Source organism: Atractosteus spatula, chromosome 3 (assembly GCF_055471065.1).
Source record: "Atractosteus spatula isolate fAtrSpa1 chromosome 3, fAtrSpa1.hap1, whole genome shotgun sequence".
Taxonomy (NCBI): domain Eukaryota; kingdom Metazoa; phylum Chordata; class Actinopteri; order Semionotiformes; family Lepisosteidae; genus Atractosteus; species Atractosteus spatula.
The window spans coordinates 71,677,183-71,700,125 of record NC_142708.1 but is presented as its reverse complement, the minus strand read 5'-3'; the positions used below and the strand labels follow the sequence as shown (position 1 = coordinate 71,700,125).

The following is a 22,943-nucleotide window of genomic DNA, read 5'->3' as shown; positions in this document are numbered from 1 at the left end:
AGTGGGAAGAGAACAGAGTGATGAAACCAGTTCACTGATGGGGATTATTAGGAGGCCATGACTGGTAAAGGCCAGGACACTGGGGTAACATCCCTACTCTTTTCGAGAAACACTCGGGGATTGTTAATGACCACAGAGAGTCAGGACCTCAGTTTTATGTCTCCTCTGAAGGACGGCACCTTTTTTTTACAGTATAGTGTCCCCGTCACTATACTGGGGCATTAGGACCCACACAGACCACAGGGTGAGCGCCCCCCTGCTGGCCCCACTAACTCCTCTTCCAGCAGCAACCTTAGCTTTTCCAGGAGTCTCCCATCCAGGTACTGACCAGGCTCACACCTGCTGAGCTCCAGTGGGCTGCTAGCTGTGAGTTGCAGGATGATATACCTGCCCTTCGCTTAACCCGCTGAACCCCATGTGTGATGGGGATTTAATAATTACCTTCCATTCACATGCCTGCAAAAGTGTGTGGGTGACTGGCTGACCTACATCTCTACAATAAGGCTCTACATTTTCCATGTTTGTTTTTAATCACATGGATCTACCTTCAGACATATTAGCTGTTTCCCAGTTAAAAACACTAAAACTCTTCATTACCAAGCAAGGCCAGAGCTGCTTCTCACTGAACATCACAGCCACTGTGTCTCTTGCCACATCAGTCCCTCAAGCACAGTTCACAGGTAGTTCCAGAGCCCCTTCAACACCTTTCAGCCCTGCAGCTTCACAAGTCAGACTAGGAGAGAAGCATTGAGGCAGAGGGTTGATTTTCACCAGCAGAGCAATGAGGTGCCCAGACCAACATTTTTCTCAAAAGAATGGAGATGCATGCAGTGCACAAGACACAAGCATAAAAATGGTTAATAATGCTAAAAAAAACATCATACACAGAAGGCAATAAACACATTTTGCTAAACTGGGATCTAGTAACAGAAACACAACTTATGGCCTTTTAAGTAGCAGGAAAATAAACTCAGAAAATGAACAGTCCTCATTAAACATCACACTTCTTTATCACTGGCAAGCTATGAGAACAAAGAACCACTTTCACAGCTTTCCTATAAGGGACATATAATAATTACACAGCTCTCCTATGAGGAACACAGGGCAGGCTAGTAGTCATGAGGATAGCAATGTCTGCTGATCTGCCACCAGAGGCCGATAGGTGTGCACTGTTTGTATATAAGTTCACATATCATTGTATACGGTATAGTATACAATCAAGTGGTTTGCATTGATTGGGATAAAGAGTCAACTGGTGGAGGACTGAGAGTCAAATTCTCACAAGCAGTTAATTTAGATTGGCGTGGTATGTAAAGGGACTCACAGTGTTGGGTTTGTTTTGTATAAAGTAAAGAGTTTTGAACACACTGACTGCTGGGGCTTAGTGCAGATTCCTTTATATGAAAAACGACAAGAGCACGAGGACCCCCACTGTGTGAATCTGCATCTGATGCCACAGAGAGGGCTCCGCCAGCGCAAGGGCCAATCCCGTCTCAGGTGAGCAGGAATGGCAGGTGTCTCAGCCAATAGTGAGAAGGCCTTGGTGGGGTGAAGAATCCAAACTGGTCAAATGAGAACGAAAAAAACAGATCAAGAGTTTAAGTGTGAATGAATCAATCAGTTATGTTATTACAGTGAGTGTTTCACATGAGAAGTAACAAGGTAAAAAGATATAACTCAGCCTTACACGTACCTATTCAAGCAAAACAACTCAACATACAGGAGTGAACAGAAGTCTGTTACAACAGCTGTTTCCAATACTGTGAATATATTTGCATGTTTCTGACAATTTTGATTGCAGAACAATGCAATAAACAACAGCACAACAGTGCCTTATACAGTAGTTAAATATTTTTAGTATTACAGGTAGTGTAAATATGTATAATATGCAGCACAAAATATTTATAAATTACCATATTTATCATATTATCATTTCTCATCATGGGTTGAATGTACTCTGTACAGTGACGTATATAACAAGACAACATGCACTGTCCCTTGAATTATCACTAAGTAGTGGAATTGCAGTACTCTACAGTTCATTGCTACATAGAGTAACATCAAACAGCCCCCTGCTTTATTGCACTATACTGTGTGGCACAGTAAGGCACTGTATGGTCCCATTCCATACTGTACTATACTGTGTAGCATAGTAAGGCACTGTATGGTCCAATTCTACAAGTTAGTATATTATGTAGCACATTAAGGCACAATATGGTCCCATACTGTATTGTACTGTACAGTATAGTACAGTCCTGTGTTGCATTATAGCACACTACATTGAGCCATCGTATAGTTTACTACTATACTGTACCATAAAGTGCAGTAGAATATACTAACTATCCACTACACAGTACAACAGTTAGAGAACTGGATTGTAGTGTACAGTATACTGCAGTATCCTATTAGTGACGAATTCCTTTCTTCTCTGGGGCCCAGTAGTTACACACGGGCACAAGCAGTTGCTATGATTCAGAGATGTGCTAAACTGACCGTTTATTCTGAAATCATTGTGCGGGCAGGTTGGAGGGGCCGTCGTCCCACATGCCAGTCTCGCTGTGCACCGGAAACACCTCAGAACCTGAAACACCAGCAAAGCAAATCAAGCCTCGCAAGGACACCAGGACAGCCCACCAACAGAAAACCTTCTTCAGAGCCGAGCCAACCACCGGTCAGAGCAGCAAAGGCCAACCGCGAAACGGGACTTGCGCTTGGAAACGTCTCACACCACTGTTCACTCAAGACAAAAAACGACGGAGTCCAGAGGCAGTCGCCGCTGTCGTACCGCGATGCTTATCGATTGTGCCCCGGATGTGGCGGAAGAAGGAGGTCAGGTGGGACTTGAGCCAAGGCCCACAGCAGCGGTAAACGATGAAGGAGAACAGCACGGCCCACAGCACGCCCAGGGTCACCTGAGAGAGATTTAAAAGCAGGAGGGACAGAAGGAGGCAGAAACTGGTACAGACTGTGTGTTACTGGTTGGTAGGACACTCATCAATGAGTTCCAAGAACCTCAACTAGGTCGATACGCCGTTTGTAATATCCCAGTAGGGAGCTGCGTCAGCATGTGTAGGCTGCAAAGGAACAGGTCAAGTTGATTCCATGCCAAAAGGAAAAGAAAAGACAAAACGTTTCGGCTGTGGAGCCTTCTTCAGGTGTGTGTGCCTTTAGGTGGTGTGTGACACACCTGCAAAAGGCTCCACAGTCGAAACATTGTGTCTCTGTTCTTTTCCTTTCAGCCTGGAATCAACCTTTACCTGTTCATTTTTAATATCCCCTCCTTTGTGACTCTTTCTGATCTGTGCGCGTGTGTGTGTCGGCGCTCACCAGCATGTGGAAGAGCCCTCGGTAGGGGTCCAGAGGCAGGCCGTGCACGTGGATGACAAACTGCAGAGCGTAGTCACAGTACGTACTGATATCCACACCCCTGCTCACAGATACACACAGGTAAGGGGAAGACAGCGCTAATATGACACCCCCCCCCCCCCACACGATAGGGTCACGATAATGCTAACAGGCACACACACAGGGCTGTGCCCACACACAGATTCATAAGAACAAAGGAAGGATACAAATGAGATCTCTTCTTTGGTGGCTATTAGCTTACTGACACACTGACTAGGCATCAACCACACACAGACAGGTGCTGACCTGTTGGACACTTCTATGAGGAAGAAGAACTCAGGGGCCATGAGGCCGGTGACAGGAATGTCAGCGCAAGGAGAATTCCTCTGACAAATCCACCTGCAATCAGAGCCACAACACTATTTCAGTTCGAGCTTCACTGTCATGTCATTTGCCAAACCGCTTTATGCCATACATTGTCACGGGAAGCAACGACCGCAAGGCAGGGCACACCCTGGAGGGAGCGCCAGTCCATCGCAGGGCCAGTGCAAGCCAATCATACATGGGGACCGCGGGGAGGCCACAGTAAAGGCCGAGGGGGGAAATTTGGCCCGGACACCGGGATAACTCCCTACTCTTATGGAGAAATGCCCGGGGATCTTTAATGACCACCGAGAGTCAGGATGGACAGGCTTGTTTACAGCTTGTTTACAGCTGGCGGCGCCATATTGCAAAGGGCACAAAACAAATAAAACCTTGATTTTTAAATTTAAAAAAATGAAGACAATTGGGCTAAATTTAATGGGTGATACACAAGTGGAGAGGCTGAGGGTAAAAGACAGCAAATGACAGCAGTATGTAGCAGCACGATAGCAGTACATGGTGAGCAGACTGGAGGATATACCCAATGCTGCTGGAGGCACCCTGTAAGATCGGAAAGCCCTCCTCTGTGGTGTTGAAGGGACGGCCAGACTCATCCGCCATCATCCACACCAGCGCCATTTCTGAACTGTGAAACACACACAGGGAGAGACGGAGAGGCAATGGGTGAACCAGGGAAGAGGGAGAAACACAGAAAAAGGATAATATTACAATGTGCAATACTGCAAAAACCACTGCACTTTCTTTAACCTGTCATACAGCGCAGTCTTCAGGCTGAGCCCTACAGTCTACACGTCAGTGGATGAAACCTGGGCTGCGATTAGAGAGCTGTAATCAGGATCTCTTCTGCTGGACTGTGCCGAACAGGGCTGCATTATTAACAGTGGCTGTTCCTCTGTTCTGTGTAAACTATAGTCTGTGCCAGGCTGCAGGCAGTGCACTGGATTACCTGTGGTTGAGGCTGTTGTACCTCAGCACCTCCTCGACAGTGTAGTCGCGCAGATTGTCGTAGGAGTAAGGTCCTCCACCCACCACTTTGAAGGTGTAACTGCAACAAAACCGAGGTCTAGGCTTAAGGACCACACAGAACACTGACTGCACAACATCCCACTCACACTGCACACCAACGTATAGAATGCCATGTAAAACACACATTGACTACCCAACACCCTACACACTGGCTACAGACTGCAACTCATTCTAAACAACACTCATTACTATACTAACTACACCAACATCACAAACTGGCAACACAACACACCTGCCACAATATTATCCTATACAACACCATGACTACACAACTGACATTAACACAAGCATGTACACACTCCAAGCCATGACGGCCTACTGGTTAAAGAAGAGACCCACTGGGTTTTAACTGATTACTGGGGGGGGCTTCTCACCTGCCCAGGAAGCGTCCAGACTCCCCAGACACCATGTCCTGGATCAGGAAGAACGGATAGAAGGCTGCAGAGAGAGAGAAAAACAGACATGCTGCCAGAGAGACGCTCACTGTGCACAGAGAGAGCACGTGGGAGCAAAAGAGAAACACTGAAGGATAAACAGGGCCAGTAACTCAAGAGGGTGGTGGATGTTGTGGCCCTCAGAGAGAAAGAAACAGTAACGACACTGACTGTCCTCATAGTAGAAGCAAGGTCTCTCAGGGTCGGGTTTGGGGCAGTTGAAGTAGCGCTTGTTGAGCTTGGTGCCGTGCCGCAGGGTGGAGGACACGTCAAACACCAGCCGACGACCTGGAGGACAACCGATATAGACTGGCACCTTCTCCTGCCCCTGACAAACACACAGGTGCACACAGCATTTCATTCCACTGAAAACAGCTTGTGTGCATGTCAAAGCAAGAGAGTGACAGAGACAGAGAGAGGGAGTGAGAGGCAGAGAGACGGGTAGAGACAGAGAGAGAGTGATGGAGACAGAGAGGTGCAAAGACAGAGAGGGGGAGTGATGGAGACAGAGAAAGAGGCAGAGAGAGTGATGGAGACAGAGAGAGGGAATAATGGAAACAGAGTTAGAGTGATAGAGACAGAAAGAGGCAGAGAAAGTGATGGAGACAGAGAGAAAGAGGCAGAGACAGAAAGAGAGTGATAGAGACAGAGAAAGGGAGTGATGGAGACAGAGAGAGAGGCCGAGACAGAGTGAGAGGCAGAAACAGACAGAGAGGGAAGGAATGAAGGAGGGAGTATCAATATGCATATTAGTGTGTGTGACTGTGTGCATTTCAGTGTGCTGGTAAGCACTCTGTACCTGGAAAGAGAGCCCTGACTCAGTCTGCTGGTAGCAGTGTAGCTCCGAATGCACAACCTGAAAGGGGCGTGAAATACACACTCAATACACTCATCTAACACATGCTACCCACACACCTCATAAATACAGACGCAGTTAAAAACTGTACACACCGACAGAAACAGTGTAAAGACCATGAGATCCTGTCCTGTCAGAGCCTGGCCTGGAAATTTGCCCTGGTCGCTGACCTGCACCTGGAAGGGGAGAAGGGAGAGGAAGCAAGAGGAGAGAGAGACGAAAGAGAAAAGGGTGGCCTGAGGAGGTACTGTATATAATACAAAGAAAGGAATAACTACATTTTTAAAAGAACATAAATGTATAGTGAATACCCAAGTCAACACTCATCTCGAATACTGACTTGGTGCATCACCTGACAGAGACTGATAGTGGAGTGGAAATAAATCAAATAACAGCCTCTGGAATAATTCCCCCTCTCAATGGGGAATTTGACAACACAACGGGCTCCTTCAGTCCCAAAACTGAAACCAAGACTAACAGAATCTGCATTTCAAGCCGAAACCGTTCACAGAGCGGCAGTGTCTGGAAAGAACTGCCCAGACAGGTTATAAGTTAAAGGTTAAAAAAAAAGAAGTTCTAACTTTTAATTACAACCCCCCCCCCCCAACTCTTTAAAAGACAAATACCATCTTAGGTGGGAGTAAGCTCCCAAATTCAGGCATCGTTAGGTAGCAAGAACCTAGCCAAATCTATTGAATACTTAATCCATGGATAAACTACAGCTAAAGACATGGAACCGAGTTAAAAATGAGTACCGTGTAGATGATACAGGAAACGCACTCAGGTGGTGTGGTGTGCCTGTGATCTGGAGTTTAATCCAGTGCGACAGTGTGTAGTGGGAGAGCCAACGCCCTGGGCGAGGGGACAGAAGCACCGGTGTGAGGTTGGCAGGGACCAAAAATAACACAAAAAGGGGTGAAAAAATAAAAGCAAAAAGCAAAAAGAAAGTGTAGCGCTGTGCCTCGTGACCCCCAGGCTGGGCTTACCCTGTTTAACGGTGTCCAGCCTGGGGAAAAAAGAGAGCCCCTCGCACAGCGCTGACCAGACTGGACTGACCCTATTTACCGGGGTCCAGTGTGGTAGGGCAGGGCGCGTGAGGCAAGAACAAAACAAGAACTGAGTGCGTGGAAAAAGTGTGCCTGCCCTGGTGAAAACACGTGACGGGACAGGTAAAAAGAAAAAGAACACCTTGCGCGGGTACAGACCCCTCCGGGATAGTCGGTCTAAACTCCGCCTTCCGGGGGTGTCCCTGCTCATCCCCTCGGGGGGTGTCCAGACTGTCTTTACAGGACCTGCCCCGCTGGGGCTCATCCTCTAGAAGCTGGCACAGCCGGGATTACAAGGGTGAGGCGTCGCCCTTCTACCAGGGCTCCGCCTCCACACTGGGCACGCCCCCGCGTCGTGCCACAGCAGACAGATCAGCTGATAGATCTGAAATCTGGGTAAGAAAAGGAATAAGAGCATCTTGTACCACAGTGGATAAAGATCAGCTGCAAAGTTTTAAAAGAGAGATACTGCTTGGAAACGATTTTTCCAGATATTTTCAAGTCTAGATATAGCCAGTAATATGGTGTTGAAAGTATTTATGAGTAAAAGAAAAATGTATTAAAGTATTTTATCAGGAACGAGTATAAGTGTCATATCTAAACTGTACAAGGGTGAAGAAATTACATTCTACGGGGTATATAAAGGACGTGGGAGAAAGAAAGTAATGTTAAGATTCGCAATGAAGAGTGGTTTAAAATGTGTGAATTTCAATAGAGATGTACCAACTCACTCTTATAGAGAGAGGATTGTTGGAAGAGTACTGTCAGATTCTTTGTAACTCCAAAACAGAAGGTGCATCATACGGGGGAAAATGCAGTGTTCATGTTTTCACTTAAATTACAACTGAAAAAATGATTAGATATTGGTTCAGATGGATCAAGTCCATTATAAGTTCACCTATAAGGTCAGAATTTATTAAGATACAGAATATTTGAAACTTGAAGTAGGAAAGTACTTTGTTTCTTATGTTGTTCTTGTCTCTCTGCAAAGGTAATGTGCTTTTCTTCCTCTCTATAATCACAAAAGATGATACAGCTTCCTTGTTTTGAGTGTATACAGATCTTCAATTAAGAAACCTGCTGAAAATATTTGTACACCATAAAGACAAAACAGAAAAGAAACAGATCATATGTCTATTTACGATATTTATGTGGAATAATGTACTTTGCAAATGTGGACTGTGTAAAACCTTGCCATCTGTTTGTAGTATGGTTCTATCTTTCTCTAAAATAAAAAAGGAAGTGCCCAGGAGATCTGGGACTGCCCCAGGTCATCTGTAAACAATAACATTCAGAGCTTTCTCGCTTAGTCAACATCATTAGGAACATTTTTATTGCTTGCCAGTTAATATTTGAAAATATTACTGTTTTTTTCACATTACAGTACATATTACTTTGGAAATACATGTATATGAAAGCAAGGTGGTGTAGGAGGTTTAAACAATCACAGCTGAATGGCAGTTGCATGTGAATTGGCTTTGGTAAAAGCCTAAGAAGGACAACAGGTTGGCTTGCCCTCAATCTGGGAGAACAGCTAGGGCTGTACGTTACAGTGACACTGTCAGTAGTAACTGAAAACAATTCAGCTTTCTACCTTCTAGGTCTTACCTACTGAATAACTCCAAAAACAGCTGGACCCTGGGATCAAGGAGAGACTGAGCAGCTAAATGAGCACAAGAGCAGGATGTAGCTCCTGCCGCTCGCTGCTCTGCCTGTCACCCTGTGTGCTCAGTGCAGCACAGCAGGGTGATGAGAGAGGGAAAGGAGTGTAGCGTATAGTGTAAAACTATGGTGAGGAGATGAAAGTGCTGTGCCATGTTAACTCCCCACACCTGTGAGGGTGCTCAGTGCTCTGTCCCCATCTGAGGGATACGGGTTCCTACCCTGTACAGGACGGCCCCTCGGCCGATAATTTCCTGCCTATGGATATTGACCAAGATGAAACTGGCGTCGGACACCCCTGCAGAGAGCCACATCTGACCAAGCGTCTCCTGCACGAAGCTGGCATCTGAAAGGGGAAACGAGACACATGGAGGAGTGACGGGGACAGGGAGAGAGGGGCAGAGGCAAAAGACAGAAACACAGAGTTCCTGTCTGAGAGGGGGGGGCTGAGGCTGGCAGAAACACAGAGGGGGACAGAGGCAGAGAGAGAAATACTGAGTTCCTGTCCAAGAGGGGCAGAGACTGGCAGTCAGACACAAACACACGGAGAGAGAGACAGAGAGAGAAACACTGAGTTCCTGTCTGCCAGGGGCTGAGAGTGGAAGTCAGACAGAAACACAAATGGAGACAGAGGCAGAGAGACAAACACTGAGTTCCTGTCTGTCAGGGGCTGAGAGTGGAAGTCGGACAGAAACACAGAGGGAGACGGAGGCAGAGAGAGAAACACCGAGTTCCTGTCTGTCAGGGGCTGAGGCTGGCTGTTAAAGACAAACACAGAGAGGCAGTGAAAGAAAAGCGAGGCACCTGTCTGAGAGAGGCTGGCAGTGAGGTAGACTGAGAAGCTGTAGCTCGTGCCCCTGTCCAGGTAGATGCGGTCAGGCAGGGGCTTGGTGCCTGGGCTGCTGTACACCTTGGCGTAATCCTGCATGGACACGTAGACCCCCCCGCTGGACAGCCGGTTACTGGCCAAGTAGAAATAATAATCCTGCAATGACAGCACACTCTGTAGCTGCAGTCTTAATAAAACACGGACCCCAACACTGCACTGTAACAAATCAGCACCAAGAAACGCACACAAAGAGGTAGAGTGTTCTTGCGTTCCTGTGCACTCTTTTCGGCAACAGTACACTTTGATCCTCACCTCATACACCACCTTATTCTTCCACCAGCGCCAGGTCGGGTCGTGAACTGGATCTCCGTAGGGCTGTGGACACACAAACTGTTCTGCACTGACTGGCAGCCAACGATACGACAGTATAATGGACCGGACTGCACAACACTTCTGTCTGCTGCTGCTGCTGCTATGTACCGAGAATGAACTGACATCCACACACTACAGTCCTGTACTGTATTTCACTGTGCTGTGCCATTTAACCATCCAATACTGTTTCACTGTATAAAGCTATGAGGTACTGTTGCTTTGCCTGCACTCTGTTTTACTATGCTGTGTTCTGTCCCCTGTCTCACTGCCCTGTGTTACTGTGCTGTACCCTGTTGTAGGAGGCGTGTAGCCAGAGCAGCTGGTGCAGCAGACCCTGGTAGACCGCGAGCGAGGAGATGGAGTGCAGGCCGGGGGAGCGTAGGACAGTGGGCGGCTCAGCCCGATAGTGTTGGACACGGCTGAACAGCTCCGGGGGGGGGACCTCCTCCACTCGCATCAAGAAAAACGGGCACAGGCGCTCGAACATAAACTCACTGGACTGCCTGAAGGAGGGAGAGAGAAGTACAAGAGACAGTACAGACAGCACTGACTCAGTGTGCTGAGAGCTGTAGGGAGACAGAGAATACAGTACAGACAGTGACAGTACAGACAGCACTGACTCAGTGTGCTGAGAGCTGTAGGGAGACAGAGAATACAGTACAGACAGTGACAGTACAGACAGCACTGACCAGTGTGCTGAGAGCTGTAGGGAGACAGAGAATACAGTACAGACAGTGACAGTACAGACAGCACTGACTCAGTGTGCTGAGAGCTGTAGGGAGACAGAGAATACAGTACAGACAGTGACAGTACAGACAGCACTGACTCAGTGTGCTGAGAGCTGTAGGGAGACAGAGAATACAGTACAGACAGTGAAAGTACAGACAGCACTGACCAGTGTGCTGAGAGCTGTAGGGAGACAGAGAATACAGTACAGACAGTGACAGTACAGACAGCACTGACCAGTGTGCTGAGAGCTGTAGGGAGACAGAGAATACAGTACAGACAGTGACAGTACAGACAGCACTGACCAGTGTGCTGAGAGCTGTAGGGAGACAGAGAATACAGTACAGACAGTGACAGTACAGACAGCACTGACTCAGTGTGCCGAGAGCTGTAGGGAGACTGGGAGAAGTGGTAGTGGGACAGGATCTCAGGAACAGGCAGTCTCCTCTTCACCAGGGAACCCCGGCCGGCTGAGTCCACTGTATACACTAGCTGCAGAGAGATAAAAAAGCAGATTAACAACAAATAGTACTCTAAATACAGAGTTGCATCATCTGTCTCCTCCTCTGCTGATCTTTGTGTTCGTACACAAGAGCGCTGGCGGGAAACAAAAGGATAACCATAGGCCACCGTGGCTGCTTGCTGAAAGGCAATGGACCACCTCCTGGAAACTGTAAAGCCGAAAAACACACACGTCGTTTAATTCCACAATTCATCATGACAGCTAATCCTGCAAAGGTGTTGACACCCTTCTAAACTGCCCCATGCAAAAACAGGGTCGTGCTCAGTCTCCCAGGTAGTGAAAGTGCTGATGTTAGAGATCTGAGGGGGGCCTCCTCGTGACCCCCACCCTACAGCGAAGAGTGTCTGGGTGCACTGTGGTAGAGTGTCTTTCAGGGCAGCACGTTAGTACAGTACAGTTCGCCATGTCAGCCCTGTACCTCCTGCAGCAGTTTTTCGGAGTCGTAGAAGACGGTGACCAGGCTGTGAGCACGCTCGTAGCTTCCCCACCCCTTCAGGCTCTGCAGGCTGGAGAAGGCATCCCAGGCTGCTGAGGGACGCACACTCACCACAGTGGGCATCCTCTCCTGACCCCACCACACCTGCAGCAGTACAGAGTGACACACTGGCACAACAGACTGTTACAGCACACTCACACCGTACAGAACACCTTGTCACAAGCGCAGCGTACAGCACAAGCTGTCACAACACATAGTGTACATGCACACACACTGTTCCAATACACAGTATAGACATACAGAAAAACAACCAGAGACACTAAAAACACATGGTCACACCATCACAACACAACACAGAGACGCTAAAAACACACGGTCACACCTTTATGACACAGTGCAGAGACATTAAAAACACATGCTGAATGCAGAGTGGGCTAACTAAAAATGCTCACCACTAATATATAACTAAGAACGTACACTGACAGTTAGCCATGTCGGTCAGAGAAAGAGAATGACACACAGAGGATATCTCTCAGGTCACTCAGACAGCCACATATGACACGGACACATACAGACAGGCTCTTCAGGACAGACGCACAGACCTGCTCAGAGTCAGTGACAAAGGTGAATTCTCCGGTCAGAGACAGGGTGAAGTATTTGATCCGCTGGTCACTGGGGAAGCCAGTGAGGAACACGTAACTGAAACCCATGTCGAAGCTGAGAGAAGGAAGAGAGGGCCAGGCTGGATTACTCAGAGGCAAAAGAGAGCACTGCGTTAGAGAGGGAGAGGGGTGTTGCGCTGTTCTGGTGACAGCACCATGGAGTTAAAGAGAGAGGGTATCTTACTCACGAACAGAGCAGCGCGTTACCCCACAGGAACAGGACCCTGCTGAAGGGGTTGAAGTTGATGCCCCTGAGCAGCAGGGGGATGTCACTGTATTGCGTTGAGCCCGTCACCATGACAAACTGCTGCAAGCCATTTTCTGGAAGACACGGGGCACAGCAGGAAGCTGACACAGTTATACAGTCACTTACAGAGACCAGGCTGCGCGCCACTGCATCAACGCCTTCCGCTTAGGACCCCCATCTCACATCTCTCCCGAAGGACAGAGCGCCATCAGGCTCAGGACACAGGGAGCTTCTAGCAGTGTCTCCCTGGAAAACGACGCCCTGCACTGGAACCACAGATCCGACATGGCCTCTTAACTACACTACAAGCGTCGGAATACCGCAGAGCGCAGCAGAAACACAAGCAGTGAGCAGAACTCGTTACATACACGTCTGAACACGCGCACAGCCATGAGATCGATGCTTGTAATCTCCTGCGTGGTAAAAACTTCATGCGTTTATTTTGTCCAATAAATTCCAGCTGTTTTCAGGAGATAAATCAAGATAAATGATCTGCTTTATCAATCCCCCTCAGCTGTGTATGCCTGGTGAGCAAAACTCAAAAAACAAGACTTGTGCTTTAACACAACAAAATAAAAGTGTGCACAACACAAGCACTGTGCCGGACCGTGATCCTGTGTCCTACCTCTGGGAAGGAATTTAGGCAGAGCAGCTCCAAGATGGAAACTCTCATCTGTGGAGAGAAACAGGAAGAGTGTGAGGGAGAGAAACTAAGTCACAAACCCTGGACTCCAGTCAGGACCGGTGAAGTGCCTGGAGATCGAAATCAGCACCTTCTCTCTTTGCCCATTTTGTCTGCATACTCCTCCATCACTCACTTTGTCCTTCCACTGATGTACCTCCTTTTCCTCACAATCTCCCTCCTATTCTCCCCTCCTGCCTCTCGCCGCCCATCCCCTCTTTTCCCCCCTCTCCCTCTCCCTTCCCCTTGTCCGCAGTAACAGAAGAAACCCTCCAGTGCACAGCGCTCTGTGAGCCAGGTGGCGAGAGCTCACTGGGCATTTTACAAACCTGCCCTGCGTACAACATTTTCTTTAGTATTTTTACTACGTATTCAAATCTTTAAGCACGCTGACGAAGTTAACCCAGCGCACGTCTCTAAGTGGAAAAGCCAGAGGACACAGGTGGGACTCGAAACTACATGGAAGTGCATTAAGAACGGAGAACAGGAGGAATGACCCGGGGTTCTTTTAGGACAATGCTGGAGGAGATCCTTGGATCAATTCACAATTAGCTACTAACTACCAAACAGGAAAGATGGGCGGAATGGCCTCATATTTCTTATGTTCTTGTTACTTGTTGCTTTAACTAATTGAATTTTTTACTAGCCCTTTTTTTCAGATTTTCCAAGTCCCAGCTTTTTTAACTACAAGCACAAGTTAAAGAAAAAATATTCCGGCATTTAGCTGGTTCTTGTCTGTTAACATACAAGTCTTCAGATTTCAGTGCTGATGCACGGCGACTGAGATTCGGAATTATTTTAATAGTTTTTGTCTTCCCTGTCTTCGAAGGTCGAGTCCCTCCATCTCCCCTGCCCGGCTCCACCCCCCCCCCCCTTCCCCCCTGCACCAGGAGCCCCGGACTCCGTACAGCGGAGCAGGAGCTGGTAGGCACGGTCCTGGCCCTCCTCCGGCAGCAGCTCCAGGAGGATGATGTCGACCAGCGCGTGCAGGTGATCCAGAGAGGCCCACAGCAGCAGACAGTCACCTGGGGGGGCCAGTCACAGACAGAGGATGGCGAGAGTGGAGTGGAGTGGGACACGGGCGAGATCGGAGCAACACGTCGATGGGGGAAGAGCGGAAAGCAGGCACTTCCAGTAACACCAGCATGTAGTGCGTGTAGGAGAGGGTTCCCAGGGAACTCTGTAGAGGTGCGTCTCAGATTTACATGTATGAGTCCGTTTGCCTGCAGACAGGCAGATATCTAAATGGATGTAAACACATTCTCAAAAGCTTCAGTCAGATCTGATGGATTTTGTGCATGAATATGGAACCTGCAGTGATTTCCTGTTACTGGCCCAACTCCCGACTCCCTGGCAGCAGCTCCTGTGCCGGCCCGGCGCGCGGACAGGCTGCTCCCACAGGCCCAGAGACGTCAGGACAGAGGGAGTGGGACTCACGCTGCAGAAACTGACACGGCGTCCTTCCCACTGAGTCCAGCAGCTGAGTGAACTCCACGTCCCCATCTGGGGAAGACGGAGAGAGTCAGCTCACTCGACACACGGAGAGACAGCTAAGGGCAAGGGCATGAGGGCCTTCTTTCTTCCTTGTTATTTCTATCATGTGTGCTGTCTATCTATACACGAGCAATTACTAACTGGCATTGTTTTAAAAAGCCTTGGCTCACCAGGACACCCGAGAAATACCTATCTAGTCAGTCTGGACTAGTGAGGGACAGTAACACTGAGAGAGATGAAGGAGGATAAAGATACACCAGATACTGGAGTAACAGGAGTATGGTGGAAAGGATAACGGATGAACAACAACACTGGCAGACGGACAGGGACACACAGAACCAAGAAACTACCGAGGCAGACAGACTGACCGACCCTGTATCTGAGCGCGGTAGATGTGTCCCCGCTGCCAGCCGCCCCCCAGGATGTAGAAGTACTCCCTCCCGTGGTGAGGGTAGGTCACCGGGACCAGCTTGGACACACACAGCCACTGCAGCACCCTCTTCCAGTACACTGGAGAACACAGCACCATCAGTACACAGAGAAACACACACTGCACAACACACATCCAGCACACTGGAGAACACGGAGATACACACACTGCACAACACACATCCAGTACACTGCAGTACACAGCACCATCAGTACACAGAGAAACACACACTGCACAACACACATCCAGCACATTGGAGAACACGGAGATACACACACTGCACAACACACATCCAGTACACTGGAGAACACAGCACCATCAGTACACAGAGATACACACACTGCACAACACACATCCAGTACACTGGAGAACACAGAGATACACACACTGCACAACACACATCCAGTACACTGGAGAACACAGCACCATCAGTACACAGAGATACACACACTGCACAACACACATCCAGTACTCAGCACCATCTGTACACAGACACATACACACTGCACAACACACATCCAGTACACAGCACCATCAGTACACAGACACATACACACAGTGTAGATGTGCTCAGGGGCAGTTACATGAGGGGGATGGCTTTAGAGGCAGTTAAGCCAGAGAGGAATACAGTCCTACCTGAGGGGGGAGTGTTCAGGGGCAGCAGGGAGAAGTTCCCAGTGAACTGGTGCACGAGCTGATTCTGCCGGATGAAGAGGGTGCTCTCGGTGGCGATGGCATCCTGGATCGTGGAGGAGAACTCCGCCTGCGGACACCCTAGGGAGCCCACCCAGCAGCTCTCCATACTGAGCTGGACAGCACCGACAGTCAACACACAGAGGTCATTATACTGTATATATACACAGACAGCAATCACCACACAAACACAGGCATGTTCCTCCACACAGATACAGCCCTAAAACAGGGATTATTAACCCGGAGAGCCCCAGTCCAGGGGGTTTTGCAGGTCACCATTAAATCACCAATTTCTAAAGATACGGAATAATTCCATTGTGAACAATTGCATTTGTTAAAATAAATAAAATAGAGATCATTTAGATGGAAAATCTCAGTACTCTAAATGATCAGAGTTCTCTTAACTGAAAAGATTCCTTACTCGATTCTTCAGGTGATGTCAAAGCAGGTGACCTAAAGGCCAAGTGGGCTGGGGGTCACCAGGTCCAGCTCTGGAGATCCCAGGACTTTATACACTACAATGTCACATAGTCTTTATTCTGGATATAAAGCACAGACAGCAAATATGCTGCATATACTGTATACAGTGTAAAGGAACAAATGAATGTTTATTTCATGCTGAAAAGAGAAGAAAGGAAACACAACATTTTGGCTGTGCTGTCACCTAGGGAGACAGAAGAAGGCTCCACAGCCAAAACGTTGTGTTTCTTTTCTTCTCTTTTCAGCACAGGAATAAACCTTTTTTGTTCCTTTGCAGCCAACACATGCTGATGCAGCTCCCTACTTGAACTATATACAGTGTATACACACTGTCCTTGTGCAGTCAGGACAGCCCACAGGGCCTGTGCAGATGCTTATAACAGTTAACAGCAATTCACCGAGTAATTTCACTATGTTTTCACTATTTCACTCTGTCTCACCTCTATAAGTGTGGTGTGTGTGAACTCTGAAGCAGTGAGCAGCACAGCCTTGAACCCGGGGACCCTGCCCAGGATCAGCACTGGGGACACACCCTCCACAAACCACAGGGGACGGGAGGGGTCTGACAGAGACAACATGGACTCCAGCGCAGCCACCTGGGCACACAGACACACCTGTAACACACCTACTGTACAAAGCACCTAGAAACTCAGAGAAACCAATAACACACCTGGGCAGACAGATACATAGGTAACAGGACAGCAGCACACAGAAACACACTGTACAAGGAATGTCGCACATGAAGCCATGGCAAATTACCTGTAACACACCTTCCATACACCTAGACACTTTTAATCCCTTTTAACTCCTTTATACACAAGGATTCCTATTGTCAGTATTTGACCATCAGTGCCTATGCTGCTCAATTTTTTTCACCTGTATCTCTCCTTCTTCCCTCTAGATAATATAGCTGCCCTTTCCTCTGTTCTTACATTTTCTCCACCTGCCTTGTATTTCTCTGGTCATCACCGTATCTCCCCCCCCCCCGACCCCTCTCTCTGGTCATCACCGTATCTCTCCTCCCCCTGCCCCCTCTCTCTGGTCATCACTTTATCTCTCCTCCCCCTGCCCCCTCTCTCTGGTCATCACCGTATCTCTCCTCCCCCTGCCCCCTCTCTCTGGTCATCACTTTATCTCTCCTCCCCCTGCCCCCTCTCTCTGGTCATCACCGTATCTCTCCTCCCCCTGCCCCCTCTCTCTGGTCATCACTTTATCTCTCCTCCCCCTGCCCCCTCTCTCTGGTCATCACCGTATCTCTCCTCTTCCTGTCCCCCCTCTCTCTCCTCCCCCTGACCTCTCCTTCTTCCTCTTTGCACTTCTCTCCAGCAGTTTGTCTCCCTGACCTCTCACCTCTGACCCTAGTGATGGTTCCATGATCCCTCTCTCTCCAGGTCGCACATATCCGTTCACATTCAGTGTGAAACTTCACACGGACACACAAAAAGAAAAGACGCCGGTTAAACAAACATTCTGGAAGTGATGGAAACGGAGGTGAGCGAGCCGTCTCGTCCCTCAGGTGACTGATGCACAGAGAGACAGGCTTAAAGTGACAAACACAGCGGAGTGGGGCAGGGAGCGGACAGATAGCCGAGTCCCCCCATGTTCCGGTGAACCCGCAATACCCAGTCTTGCGCCGTTTTCCATGTCTTGCAATAAAACTAGACCTTTTTCCTGCAGCTCCCAGCTGCCACCATCAGCGTGGCGTATGAAAGACTGGCGTTCCTCTGACGTTTGGCAGGCTCACTACGTAGACATTCCTAAAGCCACCGGTACATACTTACAACACGGGCGCAGTTCACTCCAAGTTCCCTGTTTACCTCCCCATGCTCTGAGAGCACAGGCGCCAACTTTCCAAAATTAATTGGGTGCTGCACCCAGTCAGCCCCTTTAGTGTAGGAAACAGTACTTCTACAGGTACAGGTGACACAGGTTTCCACTCTGGCTTCACTTCAGGGATCTTCTGCCTTGAAGGCAGCAGCTCCTTTGTGCACTGAGTGGTGCTGGCTTTCTTCTCGGCCTGCAGTCTAGGGGTTTGTCTTTCTTCTCACTCTTATTCAGGAGCATCCGGACCTTCTTCCTCTCCTGGGCCAGCTGCTCTCGGGTAGCCTCCTGGTCTGCTAGGGTTCGATTCAGCTGACACTCGACATGACTGGGCCAGGGTGGGGTTACCGGGATGCTTCATCCATGGTAAATCCAGGAGTTTTCTGTTTGTTTTTGTTTTCCTCAAGACAGATCGCTCACGCTGTTGCCGCCCAGTCATATTTGTGCGTATGAGTGTGTTGTTTTCCTGTCGTCCCGCTGACACTGCCTTACGTGACACAGCCTGGCGTGGGGTGTCAGAGAATAGGAGCTCCGATAGGCCAGTCCAGGAAAACAAACACACCAAGCAGCTGTAAGGTATAGTGCTAGTGCCCTTTTACTCACAGAGTGCAGGGCAGCTACGAAACTTGAAAGCTGCGTACTGGCCTCAAAAAAGCATGAAGTCTTCTCAAACTCTTTTCACAAGCTCCGTATCTCTCAGGTTTCCCGATCAGTCGCTTCCTTCTCCCTCTCCCCTGGTGAACGTGCGCTCCAGAGGACCAGCCATCTGTCCCCACATGGCAGACGGACCCAACCAGAAAGCCTCAGCTTCCTGCTTTATAAAGTGTCAGCCGACCACTTGTCTTGTGTTTAACTGGTCGGGTTGACATTCCTTCCCTCACAGCATTAGAGGGAGTGAGACGAGTATCTCCATTTGGACTGAACTTACTGTTTTCCGAAGGTCAAATTTTCTTTAGAAATGTGAAAACTCAATTTTAATGCATTACAACAAACACTTCCTTAAAAAAAATCTATAATACTACATGTCATTACAAAGGCATCGCTGCACAATCTCACTGGGTAATCTGCAGAAACCTAGCTTTCGTCCTTACAGAATATATAATGTTTCACACTGTGTGACTGCTATTTAAGAACAGCTAAGAAACTCCCAAACACCAAAATGAACAAAACCATATAAAAACACACAAATACAAACAGAGACCCAGCTCTGACCTCCTGTCTGGTATTGGGTGACCCTGTCCATTGGAGCTGACCAGCACTCTGTAGACCACTGAGCCGTTGAGGAGGGGCATAGGGGCGTACCAGCCCAAAGAGCACAGCTCACTGCCACAGCGCACTGCAACACACACATGGACACTGTAAGGACACTGCGCTAGCACAGCGGCAGCACTGCCACAGCACACTGAAACACACACACAGACACTGTAAGGACACTGCACTAGCACAGCGGCAGCACTGCCACAGCGCACTGCAACACACACAGACACTGTAAGGACACTGCGCTAGCACAGCGGCAGCACTGCCACAGCGCACTGCAACACACACAGACACTGTAAGGACACTGCGCTAGCACAGCGGCAGCACTGCCACAGCACACTGAAACACACACACAGACACTGTAGGGACACTGCACTAGCACAGCGGCAGCACTGCCACAGCGCACTGCAACACACACAGACACTGTAAGGACACTGCGCTAGCACAGCGGCAGCACTGCCACAGCGCACTGCAACACATACACGGACACTGTAAGGACACTGCGCTAGCACAGCGGCAGCACTGCCACAGCACACTGAAACACACACACAGACACTGTAAGGACACTGCGCTAGCACAGCGGCAGCACTGCCACAGCGCACTGCAACACACACAGACACTGTAAGGACACTGCGCTAGCACAGCGGCAGCACTGCCACAGCGCACTGCAACACACACAGACACTGTAAGGACACTGCGCTAGCACAGCGGCAGCACTGCCACAGCACACTGAAACACACACACAGACACTGTAAGGACACTGCGCTAGCACAGCGGCAGCACTGCCACAGCGCACTGCAACACACACAGACACTGTAAGGACACTGCGCTAGCACAGCGGCAGCACTGCCACAGCGCACTGAAACACACACACAGACACTGTAAGGACACTGCGCTAGCACAGAAGGACTCTTACCGTCATCCAGCACCGGCGCAGTACTCAGCCAGGCCTCCAGGCGCTGGGGCTTCTGGCGGACTGGGTGGACAGGCTCCTGGAAGATCACTGTGACGACAGGCTGCAGGCCGGTCAAGTAGGCCTCCCGTACAGCCTGCAAGGACATCTCCTGCCGGGGAGACAGAGAGACAGGGGGCTGAAAGACAGGGAGACAGAGAGAGAGAGATGCACACACCCCAGAGAGGCCAGCTGCCTTACCTGAGTCTCGCAGGCAAGGTCTATCCTCAGGTAATAGGGGAAGCCCAGGTAGTTCTGAAAGGCAGGAAGACAAGCAGTCTTGTTACCGACACGGCGCACACACACTGTGGCCAAGCCCATGCAGCAGGCCGACTCACTCATCAGAGGTCAGCTGGCCCTTACTGCCCAAAGCCTCCTGACGATGGGAGCACTGGAGATTAACAACAACTGGCTCTCAGACTCTTCAACAGAAATTGTCACCTTCACACAGGGGAGGCCGGGAAATATAGGTTTCCCACATTGAGAAGTAAATGCTGCTATAGGAGAGTTATTCTTAACAACAGCTACCCCCCCCAAAAAACTTCAAACCAATGGTCCGTCATATCAGCAGTGCCTTTACTGAAAAGGGAGCTGCAGGTAATTAGTTTCTACCGCAGTAAGAAATACATGAATACACTGTCAGAGATTTCACCTTCTCCGTGCCTGTCTAAAACTCTCCATCCTCCTCTTCATTTCTTTCACTGGTCCAAATGAAACCCAAGTTTAGCCCACATCCAATACCCATGACAAACCTGGGGCTCCGCTGTGGATTTCAATTCTGTACACTCCAGAAACGTCCAGCCAATAAAATAACAAACCCGGAGCACTGGGCCTGTAATCTGTGGCTATTCGTCGGCATGAAGCGTGGATGTGCTCCTGTCCCCTCTGTGTCCGGGTCCCACTCACCGCACTGGGATCCAGGGGGTCGACGGCCTGGTCAGTCAGCATGGCCATCACCTCCTTCACCGCCGAGACCGTCCCCTGCCTCTCGATGGAGCTGGAGAAGGAGGTCAGGTTCCCGAACTCACACAGCCGCGCCGTCCAGCCGCAGCCCCCGGCGCTGCGCGGCACGCCGGCCAGCAGGCCCGCCAGCCACAGGACTGCGCGCACAGACAGCATCACTGGGAGGGAGAGAAGGGGTCACGCCCACACTGCGCACCTCAGGGCGCCCTGCTGACAAAGACAACAAAGGTCTCTCCTCAGGTAAGATGGTATTTACGGGGACACTATACTGTAAAGAGGCGCCGTCCTTTAGATGGGATGTAAAACCAAGGTCCTGACTCTCCGTGGTCATTGAAAATCCCAGGTGTTTCTTGAAAAGAGTAGGAATGTTACCCCGGTGTCCTGGCCAAATTTCCCCCTGGACTTTACCAGTCATAATCCCTAATAATCCCCATCTCTGAACTGGCTCCATCACTCTGCTCTCCTCCCACTGAGAGCTGGTGTGTGGGGAGAGGACTGGTACACACTGTACACACTGGTGGTGGTGGAGGGGATCCCCATTACCTATGAAGAGCTTTGAGTGGAGTGTCCAGAGGGGAGAGGGGTCATACCCTCCCCATGCGGTCAGGGCCGGATTTTGGGGTTCGTAGGCCCTCGGCACTTTCACTCCGAAATGTGCAAAAAGAGGGGGTCAACGCCCACCGAATGACGCCGACTGACATGATGCACTTCAAACTAGTCTGACGCCAAACCACGTGATTGAAGGAGCGAGTCGAGGGACCGTCACGTCCATACTTCCAGTTTCTAGAACAGCCGCTAGACCGCGCAGGATCACTGATCTGGAGCACCTGGAGTCGATCGCAAGCGTGTTGTTCCAGCTCCTTTTCGTCACCAGTGTGTCCTTCCTTCGCGGGCCCTAATGGGAAATCCAGCACCGCCTGCAGTCGTGGTCGGACAGCAGTTGCGGGATTTTATCAGGAACGACCTCCACACAGCTCCAAACAAACCACTGGAGAAAGTGCTTATATAACAGAATAAGAAAATCTCAGACGCACGGTGTAAGCCCTGTTAATGTGCGTTCACACCAGGGCCGGCCTGTGTGAAGAAGTGTAACCTGTAACTTCGCCTCCCGGGCAGGACGGGACGACCATGACGGCCCTGTCAGGGCTGTCTGTCCTGTGCATGCTCACTACTCACTCACTCATCTGCTCGAAGCGAGTGATCCTCACGGCCAGACAGGGACTGAACCGCAGGACCCACTCCCACTCCGTCCACACAACTATCACCGACACCCGGATAAAGTCTTTTCGCCCAATTTGTTAGCTTATTGTATTTTTTTTTCCCCAAAGTAAACCTGCCAGTGCTGAGTAGAAGTGATCGTCAGGGTAACAATCCCTCGTCGACATTTTAGAAGAACGCCAAACACTTCCACATCACATCCTCACGCAAATAAGAAATTCGGGATTCGGAACACGCGATCCAAGAGGGAGTTCATTGACCCCGCAATGTCAACCAAGTCGGGTTTTTAAAGATGGAAATTGATTACTTTTCCCCCTAATTAGCTGCGGCCTCAACTTTTACCTCAGTCGCGCCCCCTTCACCGTCCTCGAGACTGCCCCCGAGCGCGCGCGCGAGCGGAGCGCG

General features: G+C 49.6%; 1 protein-coding gene across 1 annotated transcript; it reads right to left on the bottom strand.

Annotated features, from left to right (window-relative positions):
* Positions 1-985: 985 nt before the first annotated feature.
* Positions 986-22,899, bottom strand: LOC148838652 (cation channel sperm-associated auxiliary subunit gamma-like). The gene is made up of 31 exons (XM_088911476.1): positions 22,881-22,899; positions 21,264-21,530; positions 20,559-20,612; positions 20,322-20,469; positions 19,361-19,484; positions 17,678-17,750; positions 16,768-16,923; positions 15,791-15,962; positions 15,097-15,234; positions 14,668-14,733; positions 14,139-14,255; positions 13,174-13,221; positions 12,490-12,622; positions 12,242-12,356; positions 11,622-11,783; positions 11,054-11,172; positions 10,244-10,457; positions 9,895-9,957; positions 9,558-9,738; positions 8,975-9,099; positions 6,141-6,221; positions 5,989-6,045; positions 5,361-5,517; positions 5,130-5,193; positions 4,676-4,774; positions 4,250-4,354; positions 3,652-3,744; positions 3,328-3,427; positions 2,786-2,912; positions 2,494-2,581; positions 986-1,562 (listed from the first exon to the last, which is right to left on the bottom strand). The coding sequence occupies exons 2-30, from the start codon at positions 21,474-21,476 to the stop codon at positions 2,508-2,510; spliced, it is 3,378 nt and encodes a 1,125-aa protein (XP_088767602.1). The 5' UTR covers positions 21,477-21,530; positions 22,881-22,899; the 3' UTR covers positions 986-1,562; positions 2,494-2,507.
* Positions 22,900-22,943: the final 44 nt, after the last annotated feature.

What these genes read in the sequence shown, in the direction of transcription:
- LOC148838652 (XM_088911476.1), bottom strand. Translation starts at nt 21,476, where the DNA reads ATGCTGTCTGTGCGCGCAGTCCTGTGGCTGGCGGGCCTGCTGGCCGGC. An exon ending in CCGAAAAACTGCTGCAGGAG is followed by an intron (nt 11,173 to 11,621) that starts GTACAGGGCTGA and finishes ATCTCTCTGCAG; the next exon opens with CTAGTGTATACAGTGGACTC. An exon ending in TGCCAGCCTCTCTCAGACAG is followed by an intron (nt 9,100 to 9,557) that starts GTGCCTCGCTTT and finishes TTCCCCTTTCAG; the next exon opens with ATGCCAGCTTCGTGCAGGAG.